The sequence below is a fragment of the Macrobrachium rosenbergii genome, chromosome 2 (assembly GCF_040412425.1).
Source record: "Macrobrachium rosenbergii isolate ZJJX-2024 chromosome 2, ASM4041242v1, whole genome shotgun sequence".
In the NCBI taxonomy this organism is placed as follows: domain Eukaryota; kingdom Metazoa; phylum Arthropoda; class Malacostraca; order Decapoda; family Palaemonidae; genus Macrobrachium; species Macrobrachium rosenbergii.
Window position 1 is genome coordinate 64,306,002 of NC_089742.1, and position 27,223 is coordinate 64,333,224.

General features: G+C 32.5%; 1 protein-coding gene across 1 annotated transcript; it reads right to left on the bottom strand.

Annotated features, from left to right (window-relative positions):
* Nucleotides 1–925: 925 nt before the first annotated feature.
* LOC136843166 (neuroligin-1-like) lies at nucleotides 926–21,289 on the bottom strand. The gene is made up of 2 exons (XM_067111230.1): nucleotides 20,839–21,289; nucleotides 926–1,029 (listed from the first exon to the last, which is right to left on the bottom strand). The coding sequence occupies exons 1-2, from the start codon at nucleotides 21,287–21,289 to the stop codon at nucleotides 926–928; spliced, it is 555 nt and encodes a 184-aa protein (XP_066967331.1).
* Between the last annotated feature and the right edge of the window lie 5,934 nt (nucleotides 21,290–27,223).

Sequence of the window (27,223 nt, forward strand, 5' to 3'; positions counted from 1 at the left end):
GATCTCCTGATGCTTTGGAAGCTTTGGAAGGCTCGGAAGCAGTGACGGACTCAACGTATTTGGGTAATAAGAGGATAATGGATTTGCTGCAACAGATCAGCCAAGACGAAAATAGAGAAGGCGAGTCAGACTATCTGCAGATGTAACAGATTCCTCCAGAATTTTGCCGTAGTCATTTGATCGGCATTCCCCCATTCTTGCGTGAACGTTTTAGAGCCCACACAGATAACTTTACAGATTTTTCGACGCTCTGAAACGTGAGAAGCAGGTAACCTCGGAAATGCTTCTCACTTTCTCGCCTTTCTCGTGAGGCTAGATTACCCCAATCTTCTATTCCAATTTCGTGGAAAAAGCTCAGATCTTTTACGCTGGAAGCAAGGGAAGACACAATGGAGATCCCACCCTCTACAAGGTCGCGACGTTGTAGACAAGTGAAGAATCATCAGCAAGTAACACACCTAAGGATGCAACATTGGTAGCAAAAATAATCATAATTAATTTCTCAATTTCCTACCTACGCAACATGAAGGAAATGCCGGTTATTGCAAAGAGCTCTTAGTTTGTTTCATTTACCAACTTTTTCCTCAAGTGCAAGTGATAATGAAAAATAAAAGATAAGTTTTATGTTGTAAGCTGTGCTTTGCCTTAAATTTTGTATATATTATATTCACACACATATACATTACACAAACCCACGTAAGCAATATGATTTAAAATTATTTTATGTACTATGAAAGACCATCCATCATATATATATATATATATATATATATATATATATATATATATATATATATATATATATATATATATATATATATATATATATAATGTATGTATTTGTGTGCGTGGGTATAATGCATAAACTTACGTTTTGAAAAAAAAAAAATAATTTTTTATGTATGTACCTATTATAGACTATCTTTCATGATACTGTATCACTACTATTATCATCATCGTTAACATTTACAAGATTAAAATTAGCAACGCCACCATCATTACTGCCCATGGAATGAAAAAGAAGCGCAACTGAAAAGAAAAGACCTAATCAAGACCGCTTATATGACTCAAGTCCATTAAAACCTTCCATTGTAGCAGAGAAATGGTCGTTCCAAGTTGAGAGAATCAGGGCGGGGGGAAGGGGAGGGGAGTTTATATCGTCTAAGATTTATGCAACGTGGAAGCAATTATCATAAATTGATGGGAATTTTGTCCTGGAACCTCGTATCATTCCACCCCCTCCCTTTTTGAAGGGGGAGGGGCGACTGCGAATGATTGACGGAGGAAGTTGGAAGATGTAATTCATTTTTTTACGATCGACGCGCATCCTGAGACACCGGTGGCGTTTATAGTAAATTTTCCCTCCTTCATACACCTGCTTCCTAAAAGAAGTTTTTATTCCCCAATAGAAAAATGATCAGAGAATAACTACAGTGCATTGCATGAGGTAGGAGAGTTGGCTAGTTTGTGTATTTTATTTATGGCACGACACCCCGACTGCGTTGACCATAAGAAATAATACAATATGTAACAATATGTATCAGAGGTGAACTGTAGAGATAAATATCCCGAAATAAAAGTAATTCATTTTAATTATGCCCAAACACACGTCTGGGTATGTGTGTGTGTGTGTGTGTGTATATATATATATATATATATATATATATATATATATATATATATATATATATATATATATATATATATATATATATATATATATATATACACACACAGACACAAAGTTAATCCATAAAATCATGGTGCAAATGAAAATACTTGTAGCTTCGTAACTATACATGATACAATTACTACATAAAATGGATAAGAAAACTTGAAGAGTCTAGTTTTCTGTTCATCTGATGTTTTATTTATTTGTTTTATCAAATATTTTTCACGGTTTCTGAAACTTAAAAATGGCTTCTTTTTCAGAACTGCTGTTGACCCATGGATTCACTAGAAGAGAAAGTAAACTGCGCTCTTTGGTTGGCTGAGCTAGAATGTGTTGTCGCTGTCCAAAGAAGGTTTACAACCCAGCACAATAAAGAAACACCACATAGGAATTGCATTGCCAGGTGGATGAAGAAATTTAAGGAAACAGGTTCTGTTATTGATAAAACACGGTCTGGTAGACCATGTGTTGATGAAGGAACTGTAGCATCTGTAGAACAATCCTTTGAAAGACGTTCAAGAACGAGTCAAAGACGAGAATCTTTGGAAATGAGGCTTTCAAAATCTACCGTGCGTAAGATTCTGCAGAAAATAACTTAAAATGAAAGCGTACAGAATCCAAATGCATCAAATGTTGTTAGAAGATTATTATCATACACGACTTACTTTCGGTCATCAGTTCAATTATGCATTTTTTAATAATTTAACGTTCTCTTACGAAGCAACATTGCACAGTAGTGGCAAGGACAACAGGCATAATTGCCGTATTTGGGGAACTGAAATGCCATGTGAATCTGTTGAACATGAAAGAGATTCTCTCAAAATTAATGTCTGGTGTGCTTTGGGATAGAATTGCCTCATAAGGCCATTCTTTTTTGAAGGACGTGTCGTTAATGGTGGCAACTCTTTGGAAATAATACAAAATTACTTCATTCCTAAGCTTGAACAATTAGAACTTATAGAGAATACAGTTTTTCAACAAGATGGTGCACCATGTCACTTTGCTCAGCAAGTTAGGCAATTTCTAAATAATAAATTCCTTAACAGATGGATTGGAAGAGGTGGACCATTATTTTAGCCTCCACTTTCACCAGATTGACTCCAATGGATTTCTTTTTAAGGATTCATGTGAAAATTATTGTTTATTTAACTAAGCATTGATCTTTAGAAGACTTGAAAGCAAGGACAACTGATGTGATTGAAAGTATTATTGAAAATCAGCTGGAAAATGTTTTTTCGAGAACTACAGAATCGTATTTCTCTTTGTATTAGTAATGATGGTGGGCATGTTGAAAATTAACAGGATGAATAAAAAATTTAGGTCATTCTTCTTTCTTATCCTTTTTCCAGATTAATTCTATTATGTATAGTTACAAAGCTACATGTATTTTAATTTGCACCATGACTTGATGGACACCCTGTGTGTGTGTGTGTGTGTATATATATATATATATATATATATATATATATATATATATATATATATATATATATATATATATATATAAAGCCTATATCTATATATCTATATATATATGTATTTACATATGAACAAATATACATAAGTATATACATATATACATATACATATGTACAGTATATATGTGTATATACATACATATTTATGTGTAAGTATATACACATAACATGAATATGTATACATATATATACATATACATACATATATACGTATGTATATATAAATACTTTTGTGCATAATTAAATTGAATTAATAAATCAACATAATATATATTTTTTACATATGTATATATATGTATATAATACATATAAATACACATACATTATATATATATGTGTGTATATATATATATGTATGCATAATAATTAAAATAAATGAATAAATCAACAAACAGACATATTTCCAAAGATCATTCAAAAACTCCATTACATGATAATATAAATATCAACTTCCCTCAGCACAGGTAAACCTTTAAGGTGCCATGGCGTATGAGAGGACTTTAATAGGCTTGTCCTTGGCTTCCACGACTATTTAAATTAATTTAGATCATTTGGCCATTGCCACTGTAGTCTGCATGAGAAGAGAGGAAAACATTGTGACATCCGTCCGGACATCCATTAGTAGTTAACTATTTCGTTGAGAGAGAAGAGAGGTGATCTTTATAAACATTCTGTATATTATATTTTGTTCGAAAGTATGAGCAGAATTCCGTATTTCCATAACACCGAACTATTTCCAAAACACACAAACATAAACATTCCCTTATGGGTGTGAAAGTTACCAAACGATCAAGGGCAGAGTGTTAGCAACCACATACCCTGTTAGTAATTTTGAAAAAACCTGTGGAAAAATGAAAGTTTTTGTTGGGTTCTGAATGTGAGCGGATATCGTGCTGCAGGAAAGAAAAGTAAGACTGCTGATTTCTTTAATGTGGAAAAACTGGATGCTTTGTCCAATTAAAGCCAAAATTAAGACAAATAAAGTTGGAAAGAAGTCAGGAAGGAAATGAGAAGAGCATACACAGCTAGGGTGGAAAAAAGGTGGAAGGAATAGATGAAGGGTATGTAAAATTTCATGATGGGATCACAGGGTCAGCGTGGAGTTTGAGAATAGGATAGTAGGATAAGGGAATAAAACCAGTAAGTAATGGGGTAAGGAAAAGAGAGACTTATCAAAAAAGAAAGATTAACTGAGGCGCAACTGAACAGTGCCAAAGTATGTATAGGTATACAGAAGAATGGGTAGGACAGTCCAGAAGGAAGGTGGGAAAAAATAAACCACTAATAAAAGGGGGAAGGAGGGAGGGAGGGAAGAAGATCAACAACAACTTCTGGGGACAAATGGATATCATTATAAAATGTGCAAATGCTTAAATTCGGTCTGTTGTGAATACTGTCCTGGGTCGTTGGAGAGGATATTTTTCAAATTTGATGAATGTGAAAATTAGAAAAGACAAAGACCTGAATGAAACGATAGTGGTAGAAGTCAGTGTAAATTTTAAAATGCTTAGAAGCAACTTGAGAAGAATATCTGGAGGGGAATTAAAAAATAACAGATAAAGAATTGCAAGACGTCAGATGATGTTACAAGTGAGTTAGTGATGAGTGACTGACTGAACAAGAATTGTACGGTAAGTATGGTTAATGGAAAGGTTCTGAAAGAATGAACAATAGTTACTCTACCAAGTCTAAGCAAAAGAGACAACGACAAGAATCATGGAGCAAGGTATTATACAGTATAACAGGGAAAGTGTATGGCTAGTGTTTTACTGAGAAAGTAAGACAGCTGATGGCAGGACTGATAGGGGAAGAACAGTGTGGGGTTCAGCATGAAAGAGTGTGGATGGAGTGTTTGCTACTGAACAATTTTGAGGGGACAGTGAAAGTAAAGAGATTATGATGAAATCAATACAGAACCAATGAGGAGGATGTTAAGGTTATATGGTATACAAGATTAACAGTGAAAGCATTAAAGTTTTTTTATACAAACCATTCATTCAAAGTACCGTAATGTCAATGGAAGAAAGGTGACATATGTATTCATTATTGCTGACATAACAGCTGGTATATGAAGCCCTATGACATATAATGAGATTGCAGAAAAAAAAAAAAACAGAGAGAGAGAGAGAGAGAGAGAATACACAGAGAGTTATATATAGACGTTATATATATATATATATATATATATATATATATATATATATATATATATATATATATATATATATATATCTCATCAACTACGAAATATGTCTTTTAAAAAAGGCGAGTATATGTGTATGGTTTACGACTGGCTGGTACTATTACTCTGTCTCATTATCTCTCAATAGAGTTAATAATATAATACAGGATATTCACATCAGCCTGCACTGGAAAGCATGCAGTCTACTTTGGGCAAATTTAAAGATTAACAACCTTCATCAACATTAAAAATGACATATTCTCTGCCCAGCAAATATGTTACGACTAACATTTTTCACTGATCGTTTACCCAGAACAATCCAATACACATAAATGCATAAAAGAAAAGTGAAACTACATTATAAAAAGTAAGTGCAAAGAATACACCAATCAAACATGAAAAATGAAAAAGTTAAAATAATATGATATACACAACGCAACAAAAATAATGCAGCGCCAACTATTTTAAACGAAACTGTTACTTGTCAAATTCAAATGCACAATAGCCACCGCAAATTTCATTTATAAATGTTATCTATGTTTTTTACTGAAATGCATAGGAACAGACCAGGCATATGGTGTATTTCCATGCAGCTACACCATACTTGGTTTTATAATATATATATATATATATATATATATATATATATATATATATATATATATACATATATATATATATATATATATATATATATATATATATATATATATATATATATATATATTTTTTTTTTTACTGAAATGCAAACGAACAGATATACACATATGTACGGATGTATGTATGTTGGTGATTAATCTACAAAAATGGTAGCATAAATGAGCATAAACACGTGTGTTTCAAGGCAGATTTGGCAATAAAAGGGAAGAAAGGATATTGAAATATAGTAATACCTGCAAAGAAAGGATATTGAAATATAGTAATACCTACAGACTCATTAGCAAATAGATATGATTTTTCTATGAATTCGCTTTAAATAAAATGAATGTCTTTTTTTCGATGCATTCTGGAACCCTAACTCTTTTGCACTTGCAAAATTTTCATCCATCTCTCGACTCTACTTACTGTAAAGACAGACAATACATTAACACTGACAAGTAATTACATAATTACATAATTCATGAATAACTTTTGGGAAGCTGGGAGGCTACACTGAAGCAAGAAATAATCAACCAGAATGTGTCAACTTCCCTGGCAGCAGCAGCAGCAGCGTAAGTATTTAGCTCTTGGTTCTAATTAGCCGCCGTTTCGACTTTGTGTTTCGCCTTCCAGATCTGCCTCAGCTTTTCTGTTTAAACACCGACATCACAGTCCCTGTCCGGATCTTGATTGGCTTTCCTTGATGTCTTAATGAATTTCGCATCCCTCGAAAAACGTCGGACTTTTGTAGCGGGATACTCTGAAGTTGAAAGTTTCGTCACTTTACGATCTTCAGCTTTATGTTCCGAGATTTAATTTTTGCTTCGGCTGAATTGAGTGAGTGGAAGGGACTGTGATTAAGAGCAGGACAGCGCACTGCATCAGCATCCAAGGATCTTTCCGAGATGATGGCAAGGAGGTTTTTTCAAGGACAAAATATTTTATTTTTTCTCTCCGGGTCTTTTGTTGTTTGGAATTTACATGCAGGTGTGAATTACATACTGAACGATTATATTACAAATATCCTAACCACTGTAACTGAATTGCATACCGTAAACTCATCCAGTGAATTCCGTGTCCACGTATTCTTAAAATATATTTTTAAATTAGACGAAAATATCGCGTAGTGTCTACTTACAATTCAGCAACAGAAAAGTTAATTGCAATTTTAACATTTAACGTGTTACATAAAGGATATTCCACCAACTACAAATTATTTAAGAAATCATTACTGTTTACGAAGAAATATAATGAACTTATTTATCAACAATTCGCTATTGTTAGATTTTTAAAAAATCCTCATCAGGAATTAGTTCTCCCTGTGTAACTCCTAAGGCACCAGAACTGCAGCAGCTTCTAGTGACATCTCACGTACTGGCAACACATAAAATTTCTCCTCAGAGATATGTGGTCTAACGTTGGCAGTGTACCTACCGCTTTTTTTCACAATTTCATGTAGTGTGTCTATCATATTAAATATTTTGCAGACTCTCTCTCTCTCTCTCTCTCTCTCTCTCTCTCTCTCTCTCTCTCTCTCAAGAGTCAGGGAGGAAAGGGAGGCTTATTCAATGATTGGGTGAGGAAGTAAGATAACTTACTATTTTGAGTACAGAGAGTAAAGAAAAGAGTACACAAATTACTTTACTTTCATTTTTCTCTCTATTAGGCGTTATTTGCACTGTGTATAAGGCTAAAATAACATATTTGAAAAATTCTACAAAATTCATACCCGTTCTCTAGTTGGTAACAATAACCTACAGGTGAACAACCACAATTCCATGCTTAGTATATTTCCCAACACGAAAATAATTACGACAGCATATTAATTCGAAAAGATTTCTTCGTTTTTAGCGCCTACCTTTTAGATAAATACCGAGAGGGGCATTTAACTGCTAATTACTACCATTAAAAACTTAAATTTTACAATATTTTTGTTGTTCAAGCCAAAAGGAAAATGTATTAAAGTTTTTAATGAAATTCTTACGAAATTAGCTTTCTGTTACACGCGAAATACTGCATGTTCCTACACTGTTTCCTTTTGGACAGACGTTTATTCAGTAATCAAAAGAGGAGCAAAGCAAAAATAACTTTCCCCGAGAGCTTTATTGATCCTCTTTCTCCCCTCTCTCTCTCTCTCTCTCTCTCTCTCTCTCTCTCTCTCTCTCTCTCTCTCTCTCTCTCTCGAACAGCACACAACCACATACACATACAGATAGGAAACTAATGTCTTACCCACGTAAGGAGGGAATTTTTAATAATAATATCTCCAATGACTGCAATCAGGAAAAAAGGATAGGAAAGCGACAAAGTTTCAGTCCAGGATAACCTGATTGTCATTCTATTGTCTGTATATATCAGTATAGCATAAGAGAATTAGTTTTCCAACGCAAATGCCCATGCTCCATGACATTGAAATATCAAGAAAATACTATTTTTATTCATTTTATTATTATTTTTCCTTTATCAAGTCTCATAATCACAAAAGTCACTAAAACGTGCAAACAAATCCATGGCGGTATACTTATAAGATTCATATCTAATTACGTAAAAATAAGAGCTTTCGAGAACCTGCGCGGTTCTCCTTTTCAACTAGACTTCAACTATACAACCGAGAAATTTTCTGAGAAAATTTGACTCCAAAAAGGTTATATAAACATATACATAGTTTACACACCACCACCACACCAGACACGTATATATATATATATATATATATATATATACACATATACATATATATATATATATATATATATATATATATATATGTGTGTGTGTGTATATATATATCTGTGTGTGTGTGTGTTGTGTAATGTTGTGACCAGTTCAAGTTGTGAATGCAAAGGAGTTCTTTTCTACATGACCCACTTTTCTTCTTCTACGGTAATCTCCATATTAACTCTGAATAACATCGGGCATAAAGTTCTTACAAATTATTTAGAATTTTGAAAATTGTGGGTCACACGACCAGAATAATACACCTTGTCGGCACAGCCTAATCTTCATACGAATTGGCATCATTATAACATCATTCATCTCTCGGCATTTGTAGATGATAAATAGGACGAATTATCCCTGAGCCGTTCTGAAGAAGATATTTTTAGATTTCCAGAAAAACCCAATGTGGCCACCACGTCACGTTATCTACGCCATTAAAAATATTCATAGTATATTAGAGGAGAGAGTTTTATCAACTTTTATCCAACCGTTTCCCCTCATCTTTCACAAAATCGGTCAGGAGAATAATAATAATAATAATAATAATAATAATAATAATAATAATAATAATAATAATAATAATAATAATAATAATAGTAGTAGTAGTAGTAGTAGTAGTAGTAGTAGTAGTAGTAGTAGTAGTAGTAGTAGTAAAACTAATAATAACAATAACAATAAACCGAGCGAAAACACTGGTGGTCCTTGAAGTCATTATAAGAGAGAGTAGAAAAAAAGAGCAATCGTAGTCTGTTTTATCAGCATCAACAAACTGGAGTTGAAAATTACATTTCCGCTATGCTCTTCAAATTGCGAAAGCGAATGGCACAGCTAATAGCAGCACTTCTTATCGGAGCGTTAACACCTTCGGAAGAAGGATCAAAAGCACTTCCATGACGACTATTCGGCTCAATCGAATGTGACAGTTTAGGGAGCCATCACAATAATGAATGCAAATGTATGCACTTCTAACAATTTCCCAAAGCTTTTGTCCTCCATGTGAAAATAAGTCCCCCGATTAACAAACTTCTAAAAATTAAAAGGGTTCAAGTTCATCTCTAATCTCCTGCTCAAATACCGAATTTTGCAGACCTCAAATCAAACCTGTGCTATTTGAATAAATAACGAACATAAACTGCTCGCTTGTATTCATGCACTTTAAAAAATCAATACCTTTCAGGTCGCCTCGGTCAAGTCCCAACATAAAATACGTAGACTCTTTCGTAAACTTCACAGCTTTGAAGGTAAACGTTACAGAAAGGTAAGATTAAACAAGACAGAATATAAGAGCAATAAATACACTCACAAATGGTAGCCAAAACTTCAGATAACACAGCAACATTGGCTGCTCACATCATGCAGCGGTTTAACTTTTTACACAAACAGGAAAAAAGTCAGAAACAAGTCCCTTGTTGAAAACGGCAATTGAAACTAAGCATTCGTTTCGAATATGTAATAAACAAACAAACAGAGAATACAACAACAAGAATACACAACAAAAACAACAAAAATAATAATAATAATAATAATAATAATAATAATAATAATAATAATAATAACAATAATAATAATAATAATAATAATAATAATAAGGGTTCTCACATCTTCATAACCACTCAGGAAAATGATTCTACATAAATTTTCAGCTCGACAACTTATCAAAATAAAGTTAACCTGAAGCCATTGAAGTTTCAAACTAAAATTATTCATGGCTTTACGTTTCCTCTTTGACCGTGCCACATAAACTGAATTCAGCAAAATAAAAAAAAACAAGGTAAATAAAATGCTTTAAAGACACCATGGAGACAGAACGGCTTAAATACAAACTACATTTATACAGTATCTAATTTAAATTTAAAGGTTTAAATTCCTCCTATAATTATGGTTAAACGCTTAGACGTTACAGTATTATCTGCTCTGCATAAAATTTCTTTATTATAGTGTAAAACTGAGATAATAAAGGCACAGATATACGATATAATTTCAAACATATTCTGTTATGCCTACCTCAGTGAAATTATTGTAACATTATTTTTTTTATTAATTTATCTGTAACTAATTTGCTGAATCATCAATTCAAATAAAAAAGGCAAAGAAATTATGCATTTTTGGAAACATTTTTTGAAGTTCTGTTAACAAAAAAAAAAAAAAAACAGTAAATGAAAACACTCGGAAACAGTATATGAGACCACTTTAAATCTAAATAAGACAAATTACTCTAAACCTGAGAAACCGAGTTAAATGACTGACTGACTGATTCTTCAACAACAATTTTTTGTCACTGCAGGAACGACAGAAGATATATATTGTAACAGAAGATGTACTGTGAACGCGGAGTCTGAAATGCTAAAATCATGAAAGGTCTATCATTGTATAAAAAAAAAGCTTCACTTCACTAGAAGTGATAGATACCTGTCACTGGCTAGAACATGAGACAATAAGCCAATATGTAGACGAAGGCTGCCACCAAAGACAAATACAACCATTACAAAAAATGAAATGTTAGGGGACAGCTTGTCATTTTTTTTATGAAAGCAGGCACTAACATATAAGATTCATGTGTAAACTAGTGAAATCTATATATATATATATATATATATATATATATATATATATATATATATATATATATATATATGATACAGTTCCACAGATAAACGCATAAAATTGATAATAATCTACTTTCGTAGGCACTAAACAGTTTGCTTACAGCACTTCTTTTTCTTCTTAACCCCTCTGGATTACTACCCTTCCTGGGGAGAAGCTAGTATAATTTTATTTCACTTGTTTCCTTACAGTTAAAAACAATTCAGAAACATCAAAATCAGGAAACAGGCCTATGATTCTAAGAGCAAATCCTTTACATAAAGACTTTTCCACAATAGAAACTTTCCAGATGATAATACTCTACAAGAATCATTCAAAAAAACGAGAGTAATATCATTTTGACACGAAAGGCAAAACTAAAATAAAAAAAAATATGGAAATGTAGGATCAATTATACATCATTTACTGAACATCGGGGCATGCCCTTTGAGGGAGTAATTGGTGTTCCTGCAAATATCTTATTAATCAACGCACTAAAGGGCTGTGTTGCGACCCGGATAAAAAGGAAGCTGAAGGAGAGTTTGAAGGAAATTGAAGAAGTAACACCAATGACAAAATGAAAATTTCGAAAATTCTTCATTATTCTACACTTCTCTGTAAATTGACTTATATACCTACTATAATAGAAAAATAAAGTTAAAAATAGTCTTCCGGCCACTAGCAGAACAATCATACGAGGCCTTCGCAAATATGCCTCCTCGTTTCAAGGCAAGGGGGGAAACTCAACAATATAGCAATTGCTGTGGTAATCATTCACGACCTTGACTCACGATACCGACTCCAGACTAGCTGTCAATCACGCAAGCAACACCGGGCTACCAAGCTAGCCAGACACCATTCTAGGAACAATGTCTGATATTTGTAGAGCCCTCCAATACTTGAGGGAGGATGACTACATTAACTCAACTAATGTATACAGGAACATGACACACTAAGTAAATTCAAAGATTAGTGTTAAGAAATTTAATCAATAACATGAACTGATCAGAATACGATAACCATTCTTCGACATTTTTAAGGTTTTTTTTATCAAAGAGTATAGATTTCCCTTATGAAACTGGCCATCTCTTAAAAACATATATGCAGAAATTAAAGAGAAAAAAAAGTCTTCATCAATGCTTCTTAGTTAAAAATTTCCTACATAACTCATTTCTAGAAAAAAAATGTTTCTCTCGCCCTTCTATTTTTCTCCCAGACTCGTCAAATCTCCTGACCCCATCTTTTTCGAGTTACTGTTGATTAAAGAACAACCAAAGTAAATACTCTAGAGGACAACTGATACACAGCCAATAACAATGACTCACTTTTAAATATATGTGATTTAAAATAAAAACTGCATAATTTTGTGGCTTGTATGTCACCAAAATTTGTAAACGAGGCAATAACAAAAATATGATAAACAATAACAGCAACTGAAACTACAAGAGCAATAGCAACCACGAAAATAAAAATCAAGCACTACCACAATAAAATAAACAACAAAAAATATAAACTACAATAATAATATGGCCCCTAGACACATCTCATTTTCTTGACACACCTTCCAAACGAGCTGAAAACGTTCAACGCGCCACAAAGAATCCCCCTCTCAGGAAAAGTCAAGCGAGGTATGAGGACACCGGGAAAAACATACACAAAAACACGCGCGCACAGACACACACACACACACACACACACAAACAAGCGAGGACCATTAAAAAATATGAAGCAGAAGACGTACACGGTGTTCCCTCGCAATGGGACGCACGCAATCACACTCACTCAGCTCATTTTCCCTAACAACACCTTACTGAAATATGCAGAACTGCTACGTGAGGAGGCTGTTCTACGAGGCATATTATCCGGGATGTTTGCATTTGCGTTCATCAGGTATTCTCATCAAGTTAATGGGCAGCAGTCCATCCTTTTAGCTTTTTTTTCTACTCTTATATTGTGACTCTTGGCACGAGGTATTGTTCGTCTAAATTCAGGCATTCCTCTATATTGAAAATTGGCATTACGTGGAGGGAAAAATGAATCCATGGCACTAATTCTGCTAGAATATAAGTTAATATATAAATATAATTTCTTCTCGCTTAGATGCTGATAAATAAAAATGTTATTACAATGAGGATTTAACGGAGCAGCACGAATGATCCATATATCGTAAAGGAAGAGATATAAATGTCAACAACTAAAATATTCTCCTTATATTTTAATGCAACAAACGGGTGTCCCTATTCTTGTGGTCTCTATTTTTTCATTTCCAGCTTTTAAACACTGTTTCATACTAGAGTTTTGACAAAGTAATTTGCTTTACTCTACCTGTCTTTTTACTCTACTTCTTATATAACAAAGAGGCACTCACAAATTCGTTGATGATTTTTTTCATTTTTTTAATATTCATCGTCTGTTCCATACGGAAAGCACTAATGTTAATAATGAGTACGAATGAAAAATATTTGCAGTAACACTCATTACTTCTCTCCAACACAGCTGCTAAATCATCTGTTACGATTCCTTATACACGTGACTGTCCTATTAAATTTGAGATTTACGGTATATCTACATATACACACATAAATGCACACACAAACACACACACATTTATATATACTTTATATTATTATATATATACATACACACAAACACAACGCACTCACACTCACACATACACACATATATGTATATGTGTGTAAAGTATATATATGCAGTTATATCATATATATATATATATATATATATATATATATATATATATATATATATATATATATATATATATATATAGTATATATATATATATATATATATATATATATATATATATATATATATATATATATATATATATATATATATATATATATAGAGTATATATATATATATATATATATATATATATATATATATATATATATATATATATATATATATATATATATATATATATATATATATATATATATATATATATATATATATATGTTTATGTATATATATATATATATATAATATATATAAAGTTATATATATATATATATATATATATATATATATATTTCTATATATATATATATATATATATATATATATATATATATATATATATATATATATATATATATATATATATATTCCCAAATATACCCAAACCTGCCAGTTCAGCCCAAAATTACAAATATAGATTTTCCATCGAGTTCAAAGATATGTATCTTGTTATCCGTTAAACGGCAGCCTCAAACGTAAGTAGGATGTTGTGTTAAATATCAAATATTGTTTGCAACGAATTTCTCAGGTAAACTTTACTGACGGTTACTGAGTAAATTCCGAACCAGTAAAATGTAAAAATTCCGTTAAAATAAAAAGAAGTGATTTCATAACAACTTACAATATTACCTCACTACACAAAGGGTACCATATAAAAAAAATGCAACGTTTAGTTGCTCAAAATTAAAAACATTCAAAATCTCAAAACAATTCTCAACAATGTTAAAAATGACTTATATAAAAAATAAGGAAATTATACATCTACATAATTTTTTCACTTGAGATATAAACTTTCTATCTATTAGTATTAATTAACAATGATAATTCTTTCGCCGTTTCATATTGCAAGTGAGACCAAATAATACTCTTTCTCTCATGGATAAATAATAATACCTTTCCATGACCCGACAATCCTTGTGTCTATCATCTTGCTTTAAGTGCAGTGAGTTTCACTACTCAGCCTACCTTCTTTACCTATCCCTAAACTATTTTTGTTTGATTCAGTCTTCCTCCTGATTCAAAAATAATTACCATTTTATTTATTCATAACGCTATTACAACAGGAGACCAAACTCAAAAAAAAAAGATGAAAAATAAAAGAATAAAGTTATGCGAGCCTGAATACCTTCCTCATTCTCTACGAGATATCCAGAGAATTTCTGATCAGACTCATCACCATTCTTAGCCTCTATAGGACTAACCTACTCTTCTACACAGCTTATTATGACCTTCCTTATTTTCTGAACTGATGACTTCTATTAGCTTCTGTCCGAGTCACTTAAGTGGGTAATTAATTCCGGGGAGAATTATATCTTGATCCAACCGAATGGAAGTCAAAATAATGAACGATGTTAATAAAGAGAGATAGAACAATACTTTTCGTTGAGCTGTTTATCTTTTGAGCCAAATATCTTACAAGAAAAGGTTTAAAACACAAAATACCAAAACATAGGGGATTTAGTGTTAATTTAAGCCCATAATAGTCACAAGAAAATTAATTCTTGGAGGAGATGCCGGGGTTATCATGTGAACCTATTAGAATAAATTGTAAAAATAATCAGTGATAAAAAAAAACAAAATTACAGATATATGGGCAATTACGAAAAATCAACTGTATGATTATGAGAAGGTTTAGTTATCATGTAGTGCAAATATTACGAAAAATAAATGTCAAAAATGAACAAGCTGCTCCAGAGAGAATCGTAACTTGAAACAGATGATTCGTTCTCTACTCTTATTGCTCCATCTGGGAACTGTTTCCTTCGATGTTCTAAAGAAGTTAAACGGACGAAGATGTGTTCTAGAGAAAAAAGGATAATCTTATTGAGAAGGTAAGCAATGTTCCAGAAGTACTGGTACCCTGTCTCAATGAAAGTAAAATCTATTGAGTTCGCACTAATGAACAATCTATCCTTTTATGCAAACCGTAATATGCGTAAAAGTTAGCAAAAATAAACGAATAATTTTAAAAACAATAGAAATTATTAACGAAGTACTGGCAAAGACGTGCACCTAATTTATTTTCATAAAAACAAACCGAATCCTCGGTAAGATACAATCCTAATACAATAAAGAACTTATAGCGTATAGAACAATATTTTTCTCCAAACCAACAATGCAACAGAAATTTCGACTAAAATGCTAGCAGAAACAGACAAGCCATTACAATACATCATTACTTCTATGCAATGGGCTGGCATCAGGATACCTAAGCCTGCAGTGATGACAGGTATGGAATTTGCTGAAACGGCTCCCGGTGCTTGAATCTCTAATTAAATGTAACTACAAATACTGAGGGCCAATACTGCACAAGCCTTCCCACTATACATCTTAACTATGTATACGGAATTTATCAAATTTTTTTCGGTAGTTATAATTCAGACATCTAACGATTATTCTGTCAATGAGTAATATTTATATTTCATGAAACTAAAGATGAATCAAATCACTTGAACATCAAAAATTTCTCTAAATAAGTATTAGAGTCTATTTTTAACCCTAACGAAGTACTATCATACACACGACTCCATAACCGAAACAATAATAATTAAAATGAACAAAAGCAGATATGTATGCATATGTGTTCGCGATAGTGAGAGCATGAGCACTCATATATGCAATGTGGATGTATTAAACATATGCACATACTGATGGTTGGAGGCCACATACAACAATCAACAGTACAAGAGCTGGGCTTTACTGCTTTGGTACGCAATAATTTCATCGAAGCTTATCATAAAATCAAATATTCATCCAATTTGTTTCCAGTAGCATTTGTGGAAAAATGATGTAATGAAATCATATTAGAAGTCTATGAAGAAATAACACAATAACAATAAAATCACGGCAAAAAAAGTATTACTGATAACAAGCCTTTTTTTTTATTTCTTGTACATCATCCACTAAATTCACGAAAACAATTTCACTTTTCACTGAGGCTTTTTCGATTAATCCCTATCACTTATATAAAAAACAACGCTGACCATACCAGAAATGAAAAAAATGAACAGGACATAATGCTTAATCTAAAGTTGGAGGTTCAATAAATCTCAAATCATATTATTCAATAAATATAACATATAATCTCCATATATATATATATATATATATATATATATATATTTATATATATATAAATATATATATATAATATATATATATATATATATATATATATATATATATATATATATATATATATATATATATGAGTTCAGTGATACAATGCTTTACAAGCACAATGAGAATCAGCCCCTCACTTTTAAAACTAAATAGGAATCTTCAAGGGGTTCATGTATCAATGCGTTCAAGACCACAGCCATGCACTTCACTATATATATATATATATATATATATATATATATATATATATATATATATATATATATATATATATATATATATATAAGTATATATAATATAAATATATAAGTACATATAATATAAATATATATGCATATACACACATATACACATACTTGTACGACATATCATTGAATAGTTTCTATTTATCTTCCAGTAAAATTTATATTAAGATGGCTCAAGATTCCTATAACAACTCTTTTAGTAAATATACCAGGCACATGCGTAACGGCATATCAATATATTCCTATGTGCACACACACACATAGGCTATACAGTATATATGTATGTCTGTATGCATGTATATATATATATATAATGTGCGTATGTGCATGTTTGTGTAGACATAGGGACATACTGATATGAACATTATGCGTATGACTGTATGCATACAACTGTTAAAGGAAGCCTAAGGAATAAAGAAATGGATTTCACTTGCTGACAAAGCTGAATAATTCAGTGGTCTTCTCTACAAAAAAAATTAAAAGTATTCAGGAAAATAAAGACCAAGACCTTAAACGAATAAATATCTTACACACACTGAGCATGAATACGTATACGCTTTCATGTGTTCAACTATATAATATACATACATACATATACATATATATACATACATATATATATACATATATAGCCTATATGTGTATATACATTATACTGTGTATATATATATTATATATTATTATATATATATATATATATACATATATATATATATATATATATATATATATATATATATATATAAACAAAAATATATACCTTGTTTATGTATATATATATATATATATATATATATATATATATATATATATATATATATATATATATATATATTTATTTTTATAAGAGTGAAATTAATGTGCGGGACAAAACTTTTATGAAATTTGAGAACAAACATCGGGAGATTTCATCTAAAGAGTGAAACTTCCTACCCTCACTAAAGGATAGTTTGTAGATAGCTCCCAAAAGTTTCAGCTACTCGAAATTTTCATATTGAACACGATGTTTTGATTATTCCCCCAAACACAATCTAAAATGATGTATTCAAAATATATTAATAACGTCAATAGTGTATTCTTGACATGAAACTCATGCCAGCTAGACACAGAGACTGCGTGAACAATTAAAAATCTAACTGAATTCATAGCGAAAAACTGTAATATAATAAATAAATACAGTTTGATTATTGGCTGTACGCGAACCCATCCTAAAACCCTAGTCATAATCTGCAAAAATTGTTTCACTAAAAAATGCTGATGACAAGTATATAATTTTTTCCAAATATTAAAATTTCTCTTCTACGTTCTGAATAATTAATGTTGCTTTGTAAATAATTGTCCAGTTAATCTTATTACTTATTCAATGATGTTTTTGTTTTTAAATACAACCACTGAAATATCTGTGAACCTCACATACACACACACACACACACACACACACACATATATATATATATATATATATATATATATATATATATATATATATGTGTGTGTGTGTGTGTGTAATGTGTATGTATATATATATATATATATATATATATATATATATATATATATATATATACACACATTTATATGCATGCATATATATATACAGTATATATACACATATGTATATGTATCAGTATATACATATATGTACACTTATATATATGTATATGCACAGATACATGTATTCACATAAGACCTCAAGCTTTTCAGGGAGCTTAGGGCAGACAAGTACCCTCCCTTTGATCACAAACAAGCACGGGCGTATGCTTCATCTAAGTCATTCATTCTGTAATCTTTTCTCCACGTTGATATTGGCGAGTTCCGTCTTACGGCAGAACACCTACTAATTTTTAAATGGTTATTATTTTTCCCCTCGAAAACTCCTCTCTAGCTACAAAGTAGCGTTATGATTTCTAAGAGGTGTAAGGGAGCACAAAACATTATTTTCAAGCACTCTTGATGTGAAAACGCGTAAGTAAAGTGTTTTTGTTTTAAGCCAGAAAATGCTGCTGAGGGTTACTGGCAGGCAAACACAGAACGATTTCCAAGGTGTCTGTTGCCATTCTTAAGTTACGATGCATGGCCTTATGATATTATGTTGTTTAATAATGCAACATATTAAAAAATACATGTTAATTTGACTGTGCACTTTAAATTACGAAAAACAGTAAAAATGCACGAAAATAAAACAGTTATCTTCTACATCTTTTAGCGTTCATGTTTCTTTAACTCTTTTATTTTAGCCTTGATTAAAGTAAAAATAATCTTCTGCCATTTAATCTCATCTAAGATCCCAAAGTAACGTACTGAATGCTTTCCGATCCCAAATATATACCTATTTCTATATCCAGACACCGACAGACTTACATACATAGGTACAACATATGCAGATATTGACATACACATACATATATTTCAATATGTACGTAAAGTGCAAGAACATGCATGTCTGAACAAAAATGATAAACATAAGGAGGTGGATATATACTTCAGTGGGTGCTTTGCAATCCATTCTTACAACAGTTACACGTCTAAGTGCATACACGCATACATGCATACATTCACATGTAACAGTAGCTACCTCCACACACACACATATATGTGTGTGTGTATGTATGTATGTACAGTATGTAAATTATATACTGTACATATACATACATATATATATAATTTATATATATGTATATAATGTATATATATATCATGTGTGTGTGTATGCAAGTCAGTATAAAGGAGATTCGATTAATGTATAGTTCCGTAAACAAACCGATCTGGTGTAAATTATTAGCAATGAGTATGTGTGTTTACATGTGTGCTGTGACACATACAGTACGATATATATATATATATATATATATATATATATATATATATATATATATATATACTATATATACTATACACACACACACACACACACATATATATATATATATATATATATATATATATATATATATATATATATATATATTGTACAGTATATATTGTACAGTATATAGTATGAATGTGTACTGGCATAAGTGCAAACACATATTCATTACTGCCTATTACTCTCTATCTCAGTGTGTTTACAGAGCTGTACATTAACCGAATCTCTTTAATACTGAGTTGCGCACACACATACGCAAACACAAGCACACATACACACACATAAATATATATTGATAAAACTATAAATAAAATATATATACATGTGTGTCTATGCGTAAGTGAATGTAAATGTACGTTATATTTTTATGTAAATTGGGACTGTATGATGCTTCACGTATATAGTAATCATTTCCGTGAATTCGTCCCCTTATAACTACTTAAACATCACCCATTCTGGCAAGGCCAATTAGAAACCGTAGTCATTATTAGCATCTTTTCGCTGGATATATTTCCTCTATTCTCTGTTTGCATCACCTTCATTCAATGAACCTCACGACTTACCTAGAGCTGGAGTGTAGATGTTAAGGTAGAGACAATCCTCACTTTGGTTTCTTAGGTAAGGCAAGAGACGCCTCAGGTACTGGTACCTGCCAGCGCTCATCCTCCTCAGGGCTTCCGTTTCGTTGCGAATGTCCGGAAGTCTTTGCGGACAGACAGGCTTATGCTGGCTGGCTACTTTTTCCTCCCTCCATGGCGACGGAGACCCCGGGGGCATGAACCTTAGATTATTGATGGGCGGCGAGGCGTACGGAATACCCAAGAATGCCTCGGCGTCGCCCAGACCCTGCACTCCCAAATTCACCAAAAGCCCTCTCAAGACCCCATACTTGGTCCGTACGCGTCTCTGGCTGAGCTGCCTGGTGGACCGAGCTGCCAGGCTTTCCCTAACACATCCCGACAGCACCAATACGAGGGCTAGAACAAAGCTACTGTATCCTAGATTGAACTTCATCATCACTTGCAGTGGCCTGACCTCACGAAAATACAGGTGTGGCCATGTTGGTTTCCAGTTACTCTTTCTGAGGAGGGGGGGGGTCTCCTTCAACCTGATTTCGAGTATTTTCGCTCTTATCGTCTGTCTCCTTTGGCTCAACCAAGAGTATTCTTAGAGTGATCTATTCATTGTCAAGTAAACGAAGGCTAAGTTAGAAAATGAAAAATCAAGTGTTTTGACACAAATGATCATAAGTGATCTATTTTTTATTAAGTATTACTATATATTTCCACTGATGACATTCACATTCACTTAAACTGACAGTTTTCTAAGATGTGTATCTCTCTTTTACAATAGGATTAAGCATCAGAAACTTGTAAACGCTATGTTACCCTCCAGGAACTGAAGAATTATCATTGAACTATAAATTACGGGTTCCTAAAAATCACGTTTCCATTTCTAGTAAAGCATAATCGAGGAATTTTTCCTATGAAATTCTCCGTGACAAAACCACTTTAATCCACTTAATTTCTCTAATCTGCACCGACAATCACTCACTCTCCATTCCCATGGAAATCTGATAAAACTTCATAGAATATTTTTTCATCAAACTTTATTAATCTTCATATTTAATAAATCACTTGCTGCAAGCGCTTAAGTGCCAGGCCTTCCTGTATAACGCTGAATTTATTATCTATGAAATTTTAGTGTTACCTCTCACGTACCAATCGAAGTCAGCGAAAGAGCGGTAGCTCTTCAGCATCAATCAAAGTTCGAGAAACTTCACAGGAGACGAAAACTCTTGTTACATTTATATTTCCGTCAGCATGACCAAATGGGCAAATACAATTATCACTTAAAGACATATCCATCATTCATCACGATAATCACCCCTAGAACAAGGGAAAGCTTCCAACTTTTCGAACTGACCCGACTCTGGCCTAAAATATGGTTGGTAATCATCGCAACATCAACTGAACTTCAGTGAATACGGAAATTTTCATTTATCTCGGGACGCGGTTCGATCCAGTTCATAGCACCCAGTAAGATCCAAAAGCAAACCTTGCAAGACGATTTTCCAGCCTTGTTTCTCGTATTGTATCCCGAAATGTGGGTTTAAATGTATAAAAAAACTGCCTATTCAGACTTCAGCATCCTTGCATTGGCCGACAATTCCTCGGGATTCACACACTGAAAACAACCGTGGAAGGGAGGGCGAAAATCGGAGTGCTATATATCAAAACTCTTTTTATAATCTGTCTCCCTAATAACCGGGGAGCAGGTCGTTAACACGAATTATGGCGCTTGTGCAAGAAAGAGGAGCGATACAGACCCACACGTCACAGCTGCTACCTACACACTGACGGGATACAAGCGGGGATGTGCCAGTTTGGCCTCAGCCGGCGCAGAGAGAGGTAGTCCGTGAGAGAGAGAGAGAGAGAGAGAGAGAGAGAGAGAGAGAGAGAGAGAGAGAGAGAGAATATGATATATATGCACAGTCAATCGTACGTATGTCCAGTAGATTTGAAGAATGAAAAAACCAGCTACATAATATTTGAACAATAGTGTTTGGAATAAATAAATTGCAATATAAATCCACTCAAAAGTAATTTTGTGTGCAAATCTCCAACAGGCGCGCGCGCGCACACCCCACATATGTGTATATATAATATATATATAAATGTATATATAATTATATATGTGTATATTTAAATTATATATTATATGAAGAGAGAGAGAGAGAGAGAAATCGACCAAAATGGCAGATCATGAATAAGAAACAGGCAAAAGATGTAAATATAGTCTACGGTCCGGGCCAGCTAGATTCACACAATCCCAGTTGATTAAACCTGCCGTGCACAGATTTATCTATGTAGATCAAGGCTCTTCTCTCTGCCTTCTTTGCCGCATCTGCCAAATAAGAAACCAAGAGGCATAGATGCCTATCACCCGGAAAAGACGGAAAGAATGAGAAAGGAGAACGCGGTCTAAGTATTAGTTTTTATTTTCCTTGGTCTGTTGTTTTTATGCTGTGTTCAGTCACCTGGTAAGATCTATTTCCCTTAGCTGATATTCGGCGTTTTCGTTCTTTAACTTGAAGAATAGAAAATAATTTACATATATTTTGAATGCTGTTATTCATGTTAGTTTAATGTACGACGAAAACAGAGCCGGATGAAAAAAATAGTGTATAAAAGGTAATGTGTATCCATAGTTTAGACTTCTTGTCCAGTCTGGGCCAACCTCTTTTGCCGATGATTACTATATAAAACTACAGAATAAAGGTACCATGGTGCGAGCTTGGGGCTGGGACGTAACATCCACAGGTTCGAGACTAACCAAGCTGATCTTTTATTTTTTGTATTACAGTAGTGGCATTTTTGACGAATATATTAATAATATAAAATAATAATAATAATTCTACTATAACAATAATAAAAGTGAATGAAGCAAAGAATCTAACAAAGGTTTAAAATTAGTAGAAAAATGCAATACATTACGGGCAGCGATCTAAAGTGACCATTATCAAAATGAAGACTGAAATTTCATCATGAATTACTAGACTGCTCTTTTATGACTCTATTCTTCCAGTTGGGAAGATCAAGTATGGTCTGAATAGCAGCTAGGGGTATTTGGACCGATATACGAAGCAGTCTGGCTGTCACATGTGGGGCATTTAGTTGATTTATTCCGTTGTCTCAAACGTTAGGGCGGACAAACGCCTCCATACCATGCTTATCGTTCCCTTGCTTGGGATTACAGGTATATCCTTTCCTTACTTCTGAATACGAAATTTTCTATATGCATTTATTTCTCTAGCTGTCGGCTATCTAAACCTATCATTAATCTCATTTCCTTTATTTACTCAATAAAAGTATTTGGGAGTGGACAGTGTTTCCATCAACGTGTGTGTGTGATTTAACAGAACCTCCTTGAAATTTTTAACACATTTCTTTATTTTTACGTTCCCTTTTATTCTTTTAATTTCTAAAATTATGCATACTGCTGTGGAACTTAAGTCTTGCAAAGAGCCATACCACATCTTCCATTCTAATGAGTGCGTGTTAAAAAAAATAACAATAATAATGTAAGGACTTCAAACTGAAGACATTAAACTCTGTTTAATGATTAACAATAAACTATCCAACGTATGATTAAATATGTAATATGATTTACAAGATACAAAAGCACCGTAAGTAATCGGGAGTCATAAAAATCACAACAATGGTAATGCAAGTCCAATTAACTAAGATGATTTTTTTTATTGTCGCAGACATTGGCACTATGGACAATAGTTTTACAGGAAAACTGAAGAAAAAATTATCAATTTCAAGCTTTCATTCCTTTAGAGGCCATATCGGAAACGCGTAACAGTTGTAGTCTCCAACAACCAAGTCTTAATAAATCAAACGCATAACAAAGTGCTATGTTCACCGATATTTGTAGAATTTACCTCTTTCTTCCGGAACTCTGAAAAATGCTGCTTTCGGAAAGGAAATAAAACTTCATGCCGTGAACAAGAGGTTTTTGAATAATTCTATTCTAATCATTTCAATATCTGAGCATAAATTAATGTGAACAGCAAACAGTTTTTAAGTATAAAACAAAATCTTCGACTTCCTTTTGCAAAAACACTTGCAATGATTTAACTAGTTTCATTACGACGTTTGATCCAATAATGCGAATATTTTCTTCATCTTAAACACGGATAACCATAACTGACTCATTAATATAAGAATAACACGAAAACAGTTTACCATTGATAGTCGAATAAGTGATCTTACCCAAGAGAAGGCATTCAACGCTTACTTAAAAACAGATTTGAATAATAATAATATTTTAAGCTAAACTGAGAATACTGGGGAGGCACGTACACACCCAAGCATACACACACACACATATATATGCGTGTGTGTGTGTGAGGGCGAAGAACAACGTCATTAACAGACACATACAGGTAACAAAAGACTACGACAGCGCCCTGAAACGACAATCTGGAAAGTCGAAGGCTATCTCAGCAACAACAAACCAAGACGATCTTCTGCTTCTATGGCAGTGTGGTACTACTGAATTGTCGTGTTATATATTTCTGTATTTAATCATAAATTGTGTCAGCTTATCTGTAATGATATCAAATTACTATTAATGATTATAAATTGTTATGTAACAGATGAGTTTTTGATATGAGCATTGCAGTAATGTTTCCCGCAGAAATGACAATTAAGTATTTTCCTAGTTAGTCCTGCAGTTGCAACTGGAGGTGCAGTTGGTTGGTCAGAGACTATTTATTGTGTGATATTAAACCTAGAACGAAGAAACAAGTATGTTCAGACCACAGCTAAATCTTTCATGAAAGTTTTTACCATGATCAATTTCTGTCTCTATTTCTCTGAGGAATCAGTCCAGTGAAGCGCCCCACATACACTACAAACACGTTAATACTGGAAGAAATATCTCATTGAGTAGTCGACTCAAAGCCTATATATATATATATATATATATATATATATATATATATATATATATATATATATATATATATATATATATATATATATATATATATACTATATGCTATATGTATGTATATGAGAGAGAAAGAGAGAAGATCGCTTTCCAGCAGAAATACAAGACACCTTTGCTCCTTTCCAGATTAACACTGGAAGAAGTATCTCATTGAGTAGTCGACTAAAGCCTCTCCTTATATATATATATATATATATATATATATATATATATATATATATATATATATATATATATATATATATATATATATATATATATATACTGTATATAAGAGAGAGAGATAACTTTTTCCAGCAGAAATACCAAGATTTACCTTTGCCCCTTTCCAGGTTAACAATGGAAAATATCTCATTGAGTAGTGACTAAAAACCTCTAATATATATATATATATATATATATATATATATATATATATATATATATATATATATATATAAAAGAGAGAAAGTGAGTGAGATAACTTTTTCTAGTAGAAATACCAAAACACCTTTGCCCTTTCCAGGTGAAGGCACCTATGTTACAGATTTCAAGTTTTTCTTTCTTCTCCCTGTGCCCTTTCACGATCGCTTCTGTATTTTTCAGCACTGTAGCAAAGGCGGCGTCACTCACGACTAGAGTGCCGTGGCCCCCTTTTGTCTTTTGGTGGTGGAGCCACCTATGTCACAGATTGCAAAGATTCACCTCCTCTCTCAGTGGCATGTCATACTCTATTTGGCTTTTTCCAATTCAGGAGCATACGGTATCTAACGTTTCAGGCAAGGAATTCATGACATTTTTGCGCGCATATCTAAGCTGTAAACGCCAATAAAGACTAATAACTTGCAGGGCAAGTTATCAGTTTTCTGTAAACGACAATAAAGACTAATAAGTAGCAGGGTAAGTTATTAGTTTTCTGTAAACGCCGATAAAGACTAGTTTTCTGTAAACCCAATAAAGACCAATAACTTGCAGGGCAAGTTTTCTAAGAATGAAATGCACAACATCAACAAAAACAACAACAACAACAACAAAAATAATAATAATTATAATAATATTGATAACAATAATAGAAGAAAATATTAAAGTAGTGATAAGGCTATAAATACATTAATAAATCAACTATGAAATTTAACCTTTTCAATTCTAAGACACACTCTACATTACTCTCGCTTTATTCAACTTGATATTCCTTAACATTTCTTATGATACTTGCAAGTGTTTAAACAATGTTACAGATTAATGAAAAAGAACGTATTTAAGTAATTAAGATTGTAGCCAGTACACTGAATGTTCAATTTAACCAGCTTGTAAGAAAACTCATTGATCATTCTATCGTTAAACCTAATTTTCTCTTTTATCATAATTTGCTTAGATCCGTTTCTCTGCCTCTTTACTTTTAACTAGATACAGTTTTACCAGTATAGTTATTTCTATTCGAGTTGT

Coding starts and splice junctions, on each gene's coding strand:
- LOC136843166 (XM_067111230.1), bottom strand. CDS start 21,289: ATGAAGTTCAATCTAGGATACAGTAGCTTTGTTCTAGCCCTCGTATTG. Junction 1,030..20,838: donor CATCTACACTCCAGCTCTAG/GTAAGTCGTGAG, acceptor TTTTCTTTTCAG/TTGCGCTTCTTTTTCATTCC.